Source organism: Sprattus sprattus, assembly GCF_963457725.1.
Source record: "Sprattus sprattus genome assembly, contig: scaffold_190, whole genome shotgun sequence".
NCBI lineage: Eukaryota > Metazoa > Chordata > Actinopteri > Clupeiformes > Clupeidae > Sprattus > Sprattus sprattus.
The window spans coordinates 12,501-25,000 of record NW_027666963.1 but is presented as its reverse complement, the minus strand read 5'-3'; the positions used below and the strand labels follow the sequence as shown (position 1 = coordinate 25,000).

General features: G+C 42.6%; 1 protein-coding gene across 1 annotated transcript in view; it reads right to left on the bottom strand.

The window, feature by feature from the left end:
- The window catches only part of LOC308382539 (tripartite motif-containing protein 16-like), a gene marked incomplete at both ends in the record, with an annotated part of 13,738 nt that extends 3,704 nt beyond the window's left edge, over positions 1-10,034 (bottom strand). Inside the window, 3 exons of the mRNA XM_080860940.1 lie at positions 428-661; positions 881-976; positions 9,447-10,034. Of these exons, the coding sequence (XP_080717066.1) occupies positions 428-661; positions 881-976; positions 9,447-10,034 (918 nt within the window). The remainder of the gene's footprint in view (positions 1-427; positions 662-880; positions 977-9,446) is intronic.
- Positions 10,035-12,500: the final 2,466 nt, after the last annotated feature.

The window sequence follows — 12,500 nt, the reverse complement described above, 5'->3', positions numbered from 1 at the left end:
CCTTGTGCAGATGAGTGTGTGTGTGTGTGTGCCATGATGTCAGGGCAGATGTGCTTTCATCAATTAACCACAGGTCGTGACATCACTCAAGCCTCACCTGTCAGTAAGGGTTCTTGCTACCATGTGACCTAACCTGTCCTACCAACTGCCATCATGATTTTGAGCACTTTTCTGAAGAGTGAAAATGTCTTCATCATGCTCAAATGTTTTGACTCATGAATATAAAATCTTTCTTTATAGACACTGAAACTGCATGGGGTAAGCCATCTGTTCACAGTGCTATGGACTGTGAAATGGAAACTTAGAGATTCTAGAAGAACATTCAACTATTTCTAAATTGAATACAAATTTCCACCTAGGAATATATTCAACATAAATCAGGGCCCTCAAACATTCTGTGCATTATCAGTCCATCATCAACACTTACCTTGAGGAAATGGATGTGATCCTCTGTGTGTGAAAGCTGCTCCAGCTCAGCATCTCTCCTCTTCAGCTCAGCAATCTCCTGCTCCAGTCGCTTCAGGAGTCCTTCAGCCCGACTCACCTCAGCCTTCTCCTGATCTCTGATCAGCTCTTTCACCTCAGAGCGCCTTCTCTCAATGGAGTGGATCATCTCAGTAAAGCTCCTCTCACTGTCCTCCACTGCTGCCTTTGCAGAGCTCTGTTAGGAGACACACAAAGAGGAGGGGTCCATCTAAAGTAGCCCACTCACTCAGCTCTCCACACAGCCTGGTACCCACAGTGTGGCTCAGAGGAGCTGGGAAGTGGCTCAGCATTACAGACTCCTGTCTGGCTGTCTGGAGGAGAGAGCCCTGATTGAGCCTGAAATGGCTCCTCCAGCAGCCAGCTGTTGTCCTCCTCTCCTCTGGTCAGTACTCACCTTGAGAGTCTCCACAGCCTTCCTCAGCTCCTGCAGCTCCTTCTCTCTCTCCTGGATTCTCTGCTGGATTTTACTCTGGGTCTGCCCCAAGTGTGTCTATGTTGAAGGAATACATCACATCCACAACAAACAGTTATGGAGGTATCATAATATTATCATTGTCTGGTAGCATTCCTGCAAAGTACAAGCTGTTTAAGCTACTGACCCTGACTGAGAGGTGATCTGTAGTGTTGCTAAATAGCCTATTGGTGAGACGCTGTTTCATTACAAGGCTGGAGAATAACACAAGAAGTTTTGTCTTTGTGGAGCAAAACCGTGAACTATACATGCAGCAAATCTCTGTTTAATCATATTGATAGTTTCTCTTGTGGAGTTGATAGTGATGTCCAACACACCCTCACTGAGTGGCCTGTGACCACTAGGCAGTAGATAACCATGTAATGTAACTGTGACTCCCTCCCAAGCAGTCAGACATCAAATGGTTTTCTTTACGGGTTTTAATGAATCCTTTTTGTCCACATCAAACCGTGAAAACTGTAATACACGGTATCAAACATATACATTCACAACGTTAGCTGGTTAGCAAACACAGCATCCAATATAACACAAAGTTAAAATAAATAACAAACAAACAAAAATACCTCGTTGGCTGCATGCCATGAGAGAAAGTCTTCGATCTTCTTTTATGGTCACTGTCTTTTCATTCTCTTATTTCTTCTTCAATGGTCTTAATATTTCACTTTACAAACAAACTCTTTAGCATGTATATAACGACATCTTCTTCTCTGTATGAGTCGCGCTCTAACATAACAGCCCATCTGTTACTATGGTAATGATACAAATACAAAAACACTCCAATCATAACCTATACAAAATATTAAAACCAATGCAGTGGCAACAGTTACACTCCCACCAAATCACACAAACTTACACTGAGATTTCTTACGCATACTGACTGTTGCAGTTAAACCTTAAACACCTAAAAACATTACACATCTATCATTAAAGATTAAATAAAGAAAGCAAAGATAAACATTAAACTTATTTCATAGAATGAAGATAAACATTAGAAATATTAAACGGGGTCTGCTTCTAGCAGAGTAACTAACTTATGTACAGGTCTCTCCAAGAAAACTGTGTTAGTTGTGGATTTACCCTTTTCATTAAATGTGGTGTCACTAACTAACAATCTGACCTTTCTCACCCTATCATCTGACCCTGGATAAACTTCTGTTATTCTGGCCAGCTTCCATTCATTTCGTGGGGTTTGATCATCTTTTAAAAGCACAATGTCGTTCACTTTCAGGTTTCTTCTGTTCTTCTGCCACTTTTGTCTTGGTTGTAAACTCAAGAGATATTCCTTTTTCCATCGAATCCAAAATTCATTGGCTAGATATTGAACTCGACGCCACCTCTTTTGAAGATAGAGATCTTCCTTGATGAACTGTCCAGGTGGAGGAAGAATGATGGTGGACTTCATTGTGAGAATATGATTCGGAGTCAAAGGTTCAGGTGAGGATGGGTCGTTCAAGTGTTCAACGGTAAGTGGTCTGCTATTAATGATCGCCATCACTTCATATAGAAAAGTTCTGAGAGATGAGCTATCAAGTCTTTGTGCTGATTGGTCAAGAATGGCAGTGAGAACACTTCTTATAGTTCTAATTTGCCTCTCCCAGACACCACCCATATGACTTGCCGCTGGAGGATTCATCAGAAATTCACATCCTAGAGCCTTCACTCTGTCTTCATCCATTCCTTTCATGAGTTCTGCAAACTCTCTCCTTGCACCAATGAAATTTGTTCCTTGGTCACTTCGAAGTTGACGAACATTTCCTCTTATAGCAATGAAACCTCTTAAGGCATTGATGAACGCATCAGTCGTCATGTCATCAAGCATTTCTATGTGTATGGCTCTTGAACATAGACAGGTGAGTAAAAGTCCATACCTTTTAATGTCCTTTCTTCCGTCTTTCACATGGATCGGACCAAAGCAGTCGATGCCCGTGTAGGTGAATGGAGGACTTGTTTCCATTCTATCTTCAGGTAAGTTACCCATTTTCTGTTCTTCGGTACATCTTCTGTACTTTCGACACTTGACACATTTGAAGATGTGTGACGATACTGCACTGCTGCATCCCAGGATCCACAATCCATTAGCTCTCAGTTCGTTTACAGTCATTCCACGTCCCTGATGATGAACTCTTTCATGGAAGTGCTTGATGAGTAGGTCTGATATGTGACTCTTTCTTGGAAGTATTGCTGGATGCTTCACATATGGGTGTAAAGTGGCTTGACTTAAACGTCCTCCCACTCTTAGGATCCCTTCTTCGTCCAAAAATGGACATAACTTGTACAGCTTGTTGTGCTTTGTCTTACAAATCTCTTTCTGTACTTTCAAGCTCTTGATCTCATCTGAGAACGCTTCTTCTTGAACTAACTTAATGATTGCAATTTCTGCTTCTTTCCTTTCTTCTAGGCTTGTACTTTCATTGGTTCTTTGCTTGTCGGCTTTGTGTTCTTTAACTCGTCGTTTCAATCTGGCAACTGCTTGCACTACCCTTGACCAGTCAGAAAACTTCTCAAGGCGGTCCAAAAATGATCTGATCTCCCTTGCCTTAGTACTCAACACAAGAGCCTTGCGGAGCTCAGGATCATCTTCCATAACTTCTTCCACTTTGCGTGCTCTGTCAGGTAATTCCTTTTGCCAAAGAAACTTCGGTCCGGAGAACCAATTGGAGGTCTTCAGTTGCTCTGCAGTCAATCCTCTGGACGCATGGTCGGCCGGATTATCCTCAGATGCAACGTGGAACCATTGTTCAGACTTCGTACTTGACTTAATTCTTTGTATGCGGTTGGCTACAAACACTTGAAATCTTCTTGCATCATTGTTTATGTAGCCGAGGACGACTGTAGAGTCCGTCCAAAAGTATTCTTGCAGATCTTGGATTTCCAATTCATTGCGCAGCATGTCACTTGTGCAAACTGCTACTACTGCTGCACTGAGCTCCAGTCTTGGTATTGTTGTCACTTTGGTTGGTGAGACTCTTGATTTTCCCATTACTAGAGCGCAGTGGACTTCGTTGGACTCATTGATGACTCGCAGGTAAGTACATTCACCATATCCGGAGGTGCTTGCATCGGCAAAATGATGAAGTTCATGACCCTTAATATTCCCAAAACTTGAAGGTAAGTAGCATCTTTTGATTTCCATTTCAGCTAGATTGGGTAGGTCTCTGATCCAGGACTCCCACTGGGGCTTAAGGTTTACTGGAACTTCATCATCCCAGCCAATCTTTTCTCTGCACATTTGTTGGAGAATTTGTTTTCCAATAAGAACAAAAGGTGCCATGAATCCTAAGGGATCATACACGGAGGCTACTGTAGAGAGCACACCTCTTCTGGTGAGTGGATTGGACTTTACTTGAACTCTGAATCTGAATGAATCAGAAGTGATGCACCATTCAACTCCAAGCACTCTCTCCATATGAGGTAAGCTCAAGGCCATGTCTTGCTCTTTGATTGTGGCACGTTCTTCTTCTGGGATGGATGCCATCACATTCTTGTTATTGCAGACAAACTTGTGGAGTCTTAGCTTGCCACTGGAGCAAAGTTCTCTTGATTCCTTGACTAGCTGGATGGCTTCATTCTCAGTGTGAACACTTGCCAGACCATCATCTACGTAGAAATTTCTTTGAATGAAGTGGATGGTGTCTTCACTGTATCGACCCTGCCCTTGTGCCGCCAGATGTTTCAGGCCAAAGTTGGCACAGCCAGGAGATGAAGCTGCTCCAAACAGGTGAACTTTCATCCTGTAGGTTGAGGGTGTGGTTTCCAGATTGCCACACTCCCACCATAGGAATCGTAAGTAATCCTGGTCTTCCTTTTTCACATGAAACTGATGAAACATCCTTTCAACGTCACACATTACTGCGATGGAGCCTTTTCGGAATCTACACAGGACACCCACTAACATGTTTGTCAGGTCAGGTCCGGTGAGTAGATGATCATTAAGAGATGTTTCACGAAATTTGGCAGAACAGTCAAATACAACACGAATTTTCCCTGGTTTTTGTGGATGATAAACTCCATGGTGTGGAATATACCAAGCTGGGCTGTTGTCAATTTCCTCCTCAGGGACTTTCTCTGCATCGCCACGTGAAATGATGTCGTTCATGAAGTTCATATAATCCTTGTAGTATGCTTCATTCTTCTTTAGTCTCCTTTGAAGATAATTAAGACGATGTGTTGCACATATCTTGTTGTTTGGTAATTTTGGTCTTTCCTGTTTGAACGGTAATGGCATTTCGTAGTGCCCATCATCCTTTTGTGTGATGTTTTCTTTTATCGTTGACAGGAACTTGAGATCGTCTTGAGACACAGGATCCTCTTCTCCAGCTCTTTCTGAGAAGTCTGACTCCAGGACCTTTAGGATGTCTGAGGGGGTTATTTCTTTGACTTTGGTTCTATTCACATAGTGAACTTCAGTTTTCAGATTGACAGAAGGGTTAACTCCTGGTGTCACTTGCCTCACTACTATGCGATGGCTAATTCCGATGGCATCTTCATAATCTACACGGGCATTCCCATGGCCGACAATGCTCCACCCAAGGTCTGTGCGCTGTGCATAGGGCTCATTTTCTTTGCCAGACACAACTTCTCGTGGGAGTAAGGCTTGAGAGCAGTTGTACCCAATGAGCAGACCTACTTCACAGTCTTGTAAAGGTGCCACATCATCTTGGAGGTGTTCTAGATGGGACCAAGCTTTGGCAGTTTTAGCTGTTGGAATGTGAGTTCTGTTGGCGGGAATAAAGTCACGTGTGTAGGTTGGTGGTAAATAGATCTTCTTGTTTGAGTAAAAGCCACGGACTTGAAGGTTGTTTACTCTCTGCGAGCTTACCAGTGTTGTTCTTGAAGTCATAGTAGAGAGTTTTAACTTGACTTGCTCTTTGTCTGCCTCCAAAGCATTAGCTACTTCACTAAGAACAAAGGTTGTGTCACTTTGTGAGTCCAAAAGAGCATATGTAAGTACTTCTTGTGATGGTTGAGCGGCAGATGACAGCCAGACGGGAATTATTGCAGACGTTTGTTTATTAGTTTCCTTAAGGATTACTCTATGTGAAGTAGCTACTTCAATTGTTTCACGTTGTGTTGCTTGGGGCATTTCCCTACTCCATTCCTGCCTTGTAGTCGACCTGTCTTGACTTGGACTTGGTTGGCCTTTGTCTCTCTCTTCGTGCAGACAAGTAGGATGGTGTCTGTTGCATGTGTCGCAAACAATCCTTTTGTTGCAACTCTTTGAGAGGTGACCGGGCTTGAGGCAACCGAAGCACAGCCTTTCAGCTAGGACAAACTTGACTCTGTCTGAGACTGTTTCTTCCACAAACTTCCAGCATTTGAGCAAAGTGTGCCCAGTCTTCTTACAGAAAGTGCAGGTTTTCACAGTCTCTTCATTGGAGCTTGTAGTTAGTGTCTTTGCAGTAAAACTTTGATATCTTTGCTGTTTTGGCTTTTCAAATTCAACTTGTTTCAGTGACTGCAATGATGTAACTGGGTTACAAGCAATTTTCGCTTCTCTTATCAGAAATTTGACAAACTGACTAAAGGAGGGGAACTCACTGCTTTTTTCTTCAACTTCTATGACCTTCCGATTCCATCTTGCAGTAAGCCAGTCGGGTAACTTTGACAGAATTTTTCTGTTTTCATTGCAGTCGTTCAGAATCTCAAGGGCTTTGATGTGGACCATTGCGGCCTCGCAACTTCTGAGAAAATCAACAAACTCTCTGAGCTCAAAGCTCTCCTTAGTGCCGATCCTGGGCCACGCTTGGAGTTTTTCTCTGTATGCCATTGCAACTGTAAATGGGTTTCCATATCTTTCCTCCAAAATCTCCCAAGCAGACACATAGGCAGATTCAGTCCCAAGTAAGAAATAGCCATCCAGTGCACTCTTGGCTTGTCCACTTATATATCTACGGAGGTAGTATATCTTCTCCTTCTCTTGAATATTCTTCTGGCCTATCAAAGTTTGAAAGGACAGCTTCCAGTCACTGTATTTTAATGGATCACCACTGAATACTGATGGTTCAGGAGCTGGGATTCTGTTGGCACTTAACGCATCTGCCAGGACCTTGACAAGCTCTGTTGTGCTTTCACTCGTGGAGGTAGTGATGGCTTGAGGGGAAGGAAACACAGGCAGGGGCAGGTGTCTTGTGGTGCTCCGCAGCTGGTCATCTGCAACCCATCCATGGCCTAGGATGTCTTTAGGCTCTTGACTGTACACCTGCATTCTTGCTTGCGCTGCACTGAGCTCCTTCATGGCCTCCAAATGCTGTATTCTTCTCCGTCTTTCCTCAAGAGTTCTCTGTATAGCTGTGTGCTCTTCTTCCAGTTGAGCCTTCATTTCAGCATCCTCCTCTTCTCTCTTTATTCTTCTATTCACCTCTTCTGCGTCTTGTTCTAAACAGCGCTTTAGAGAGGCGGCCTCTTGAGCAGCGATCTTCTTTTTAGCCTCTGCTTCCAGGCACTGTAATTCCAATTGTTCTCTTTCTTGTTCATGCAACACTTTCAGAACAGCTTGGCTTGCAGCAGCGTCTGCGGCAGCTTCTTGATGTTTCACAGAAGACCTGTTTGAATACTCTGAGGCGCCCTTTGAGATAGAGGAGACAGTTCCGAATTCACTCACACTTGAGTTCCAAAGAGAGCTTGCATCTGGCCAATCTTGTTCTTCTCCCTCTGGCGTCTTCCCACTCAGACGACTCGAGGCTTTGGATACGATGAAGCTGGAAATCTCTACACACCGATCCACTCTTCGACGCATGTCATGGTCTGGTGTTGTGACTTCGCGCAGCTCTTCATAAACACGCTGGACATCTGCACAAAGGCCTCTGGTGTTGTCAATGATATCATTAAGCAGACTGTCAGCTAATGGCTCTGCTGATTGTGATAACGGCTGCTTAGCGAATTTAGCTTGTGTTCTCCATTTTTGGTAAAAGTAGTGAAATCTTTGTTGCAGTGGTTTCATTTTCTGTTCTTGCATTTCTTTGCCTTTTTCTGTTACATTACGGATTCGTTCACTGCGTCTTGGCTGAGGCACTTCCTCTAGTTGGGCTTCAGTGTGACTGACTTGATCTTCAGCTGGCTCATTTTCACTATCCCTAACTGTATCCCTTACCTTGGTTGGAGACTGACTAGGCTCTGCCATTATCAAAGGGTCTTGGATATGAATGTAAATTGTAAATACAACTAGAACTCTGAAGTATAATAAATGTGTGGAAGAATTGCTAAAACTTACTAAAATGTGTATTAAATGTATCTGCAGTGTCTTAATATTTAAACTTACCACAAAACTTTAAATTGGTATATTAAAAAATTCAAAACTAAAAAGTATGTACACTACCACTTTAAGCCTCTAGCTTCGTAAAACTGGCTATACAGTAAATGGCAAGATTCAGTTAAACGTACTGAGCAAATAAGTTGCATTTACCACTCACACAACAGTCCTTCAATTTAAGCCTACACATAAACCTTTAAGCAAACTTTAGCAAATCCCTCTTCTTAGCCCACTCTTATTAGTGTCCAAGTTCTTATGTCTTTGCTTTCAAACAATTGCTCAATCAGTGTATGTGTGTGCGTCTTCAACTGTGTGAAAGTGCGTGATTTCGACTCATCTGCCTGTCATTTGACGAACGTTCCAAGCACCGTAACCACCGTAGAGATTAGTTCGCTAGTCTTGGGACTTCTTGCTGCTTCGCCCACTTGCGTCGACGAACACCTCGAGTTTTCACTGTGACTCCCTCCCAAGCAGTCAGACATCAAATGGTTTTCTTTACGGGTTTTAATGAATCCTTTTTGTCCACATCAAACCGTGAAAACTGTAATACACGGTATCAAACATATACATTCACAACGTTAGCTGGTTAGCAAACACAGCATCCAATATAACACAAAGTTAAAATAAATAACAAACAAACAAAAATACCTCGTTGGCTGCATGCCATGAGAGAAAGTCTTCGATCTTCTTTTATGGTCACTGTCTTTTCATTCTCTTATTTCTTCTTCAATGGTCTTAATATTTCACTTTACAAACAAACTCTTTAGCATGTATATAACGACATCTTCTTCTCTGTATGAGTCGCGCTCTAACATAACAGCCCATCTGTTACTATGGTAATGATACAAATACAAAAACACTCCAATCATAACCTATACAAAATATTAAAACCAATGCAGTGGCAACAGTTACAGTAACCATGTCATTCAGTCATAGTGCCAACCACCCAGGACTCTACTCTACTAAATGCCATTTCAGCTCCCTAATCACTGGGCTCATCTGAGAGGACTGGGCAGCAATACTGCAGGCAGAAACCATGATGTGCCCATCTTAAAATAAGTTACTGTCAAATAAGAGAAGTTTACAAAATGCCCACAAACAAAACACATTAAATGGTCATTTGGGCCTTAGATGTCGTATGATTTGGATACAGTTGTATGTAACAGAACCTTCTTTGTCTGATTTCAGTTTTTTTTTCCCACAAGTCCATTCTATCACCAAGAGAACTGCTGTCCTTACCTGTTTCTCTCTCCTCCCTGCAGAGGCTGACACAGTGTCATGGCCTTTGTGTTCATCCACCAGACAGAGCAAACAAACACAACTTAGATCCGTACGACAAAATATCTCCAGAGGCTTCTCATGTTGGGTGCAGATCCTCTCCTGTAGCTGGCCTGTGGCATCAACCACCTTGTGCTTTCGCCCAGGGTTGACGTCATTGTGAGCTTTGTAGTGAGTTTCACAGTAAGACAACAGACAATCCAGACAGGACTTCACCGCTTTGAGTTTTCTCCCAGTGCAGACGTCACACTCCACATCTCCAGGTCCAGCAGTACATGCAACAGGAGCAGCAGTTTGGATTCTGGTCTTCTTGATCTGTTCCACAAGTTCAGCAAAAATATTATTTTTGTTCAAAACGGGTCTTGGGCTGAACGTCTGTCTGCACTGGGGGCAGCTATAGACTCCCTTCTGATCTTCCCGATCCCAGCAGCTCGTAATGCAGCCCATACAGTAACTGTGTCCACAATTAGTAGTCACTGGATCCCTAAGAAGATCCAAACAAATCGAACATGTAAAAAGTTCGAGGTTACTTGGAGCCGCTTCTGCCATTTTTCGTTTGTGCTGTGTAACGCTTCACAGGTGTTCACGAAGTTTCGTTTCGCCTGAAATCGGTGCGGAACTTTGAAACAACTTCCTGGTTGGGTGGACGTGTTCGTCCAAATCGTCACTGATGTCGTGTATTAGAACTAGTGTAGTTGTAAAACTGATTAAGAAGACAGCTGCAAGGGCACACGGCAGAACTTATGGAAACCCGGAGTATCATGTATTTGTAACTGTAACTACAGCATAGCTATCAAGGGCTGGGATTAGAGTACTAAGAGGGCCATATAGCCATATAGCATATTGTATGTTATATGTAAACACCCCACCCCCTGTGTACATGTTCTCACTATGTGTATTGTTTTTGTATTTATTGTGATTTTTGAATTTATTGTTATTCATGTATGTATGTAAGTTAATCTACTGGATGACCTTAATTTCCCTCTGGATCAATAGTATCTATCAAGTATCTATCTATCTATCTATAGTGGCGATTCAGCAACAACCACTAGAGCAGGATTCCTCAACCTTTTCTACTCCAAGGCCCACCTATTCGTATTGTAACAGGGTTGGGCCCAACAGACACCCCGCTTGTTTGAGCTCATCTATATTCAGTTCTAATTAATAAGCGAGTGTTATGTGTCACAAAGAGCAACATCAGCACCTGCTACAAGTGGGAGCCTAGCAATGAATACTAGAACATCTAACTCTAGATATTGCAGAATCAAAATTATATTGTGCATCAGAAAACAGCATAAAATCATACAGAGCATTTTTAGTCAAAAGGGATTTATTATCCAAAAGAGTTTAGATACAAAGGAATTTATTTGCAGTGTGCATATCCTAGGCCTATTTGTGCACAGCAAACAAGCAAGTTAATAAAACCAGAATAGACCCAAAAGATAGCATGCACTCAAAACAAGTGATTAATCATTAAAAAAAAGACCACTCAGCTAGGCCTTATTAAAATAGGTGTTGCTTCAGACATGCAAACAAATAGGTTCAAATAATGTTCAAATAGGTCAAAAATAATGATTCAAATCTGTTGCTGCAATCTATTATCAACATAAATACTGTAGCAGCAAGCTTTCCTGGGTAGTGGTTAGAGATGGTAGCTTCCAACAGAAAGCATGTCCTCTTGTAGAATACCGCTCCGACGATGACGCACAAAAACAGTGACGTGCGGTGAGGTTCGTGGCTGGTGAGGCACTGCCTTTTTCAGAGTCAGATTTACAAATACATAAACCCAACAGAGTATCTAAAATCGCCATTCAATTGGCAGCTTGCACATTGACTACTGGTTGTTTTTCATACCAGCATTCTTTACACAGGTATTCAGTTGGCATCTGCTAGTTTGTGATGAACTCGTGTTAAGATGTGTGAATTTGCACTCATGAATATGAACTTGTAAATATGAACTCTTTCATACGAAGTAGCACAAGCACCCTGAGGGTTTCTACCCTTTCCCATTAGAATTTTAATAGTTAAATCGAGGAGACTATAACATCAGCTAGATAACCAGCTATCATTTCATGCAAATTGAACTCTTCCTAAGCGAGTGTCTTAACTAGCGTAGCAACTGGATAACCAGGTAATACAACTCTGGCTGCAATTTAAGTTTCATTTCTCAAAATCAGCTCACCAATAAAAATCAGTCTTGGGTTCAAGGTGATCACAACCACGTGTGTGATGTTAAATGGCTTCACATAGACATCAAACAATCCTAAGAGAAAGAATGGGAAATCAACTGAGCTGCAGAACTATACATCCAGAACCAAATTTATTCCAAACATTTTCAAAGCAATTTGGCTTTGAATGTGAGAAGTCGATCGAGTTATCTTTCTGTCACATGACTCAAAGACAGTGAGATGTTTGGTGCACACACACACACACACACACACACACACACACACACACACACACACAGACACACACACACACACACACACACACACAGACACACAGACACACACACACACACACACACACACACACACACACACACACACACACACATGACAGTGAGATGATTGGTGCTGCGGTCTGTAGTTGTGGCCTCCAGATGAAGAAGAACACGACTCATAGACGGTGACATGTTTTAAGTTTTTTTTATTTCCGTCCAAGAGTACGAGACAGACACATGCGTTCACATTCTGCCAGAAAAGCAGCTCTGCTCACTGGTTGACCTTTACAGGGAGCGGCAGCTACCCAAGTTAGCAGCTAACGCTAGGAATGTGTACAGCCCAGATACAAGCCCCCTTAAGCGTTAGCTGCTAGCTGAGCTATGATGACTGTTAGCATGTTAGCGGCTAACGCTAGGAACGTGTCCAGCCCAGATACAGGCCCCCTTTAGCATTAGCTGCTAGATGCTAGCTGAGCACTGATGACTGTTAGCATGTTAGCAGCTAATGCTAGGAACGTGTCCAGCCCAGATACAAGCCCCTTTTAGCGTTAGCTGCTAGCTGAGCAGTAATG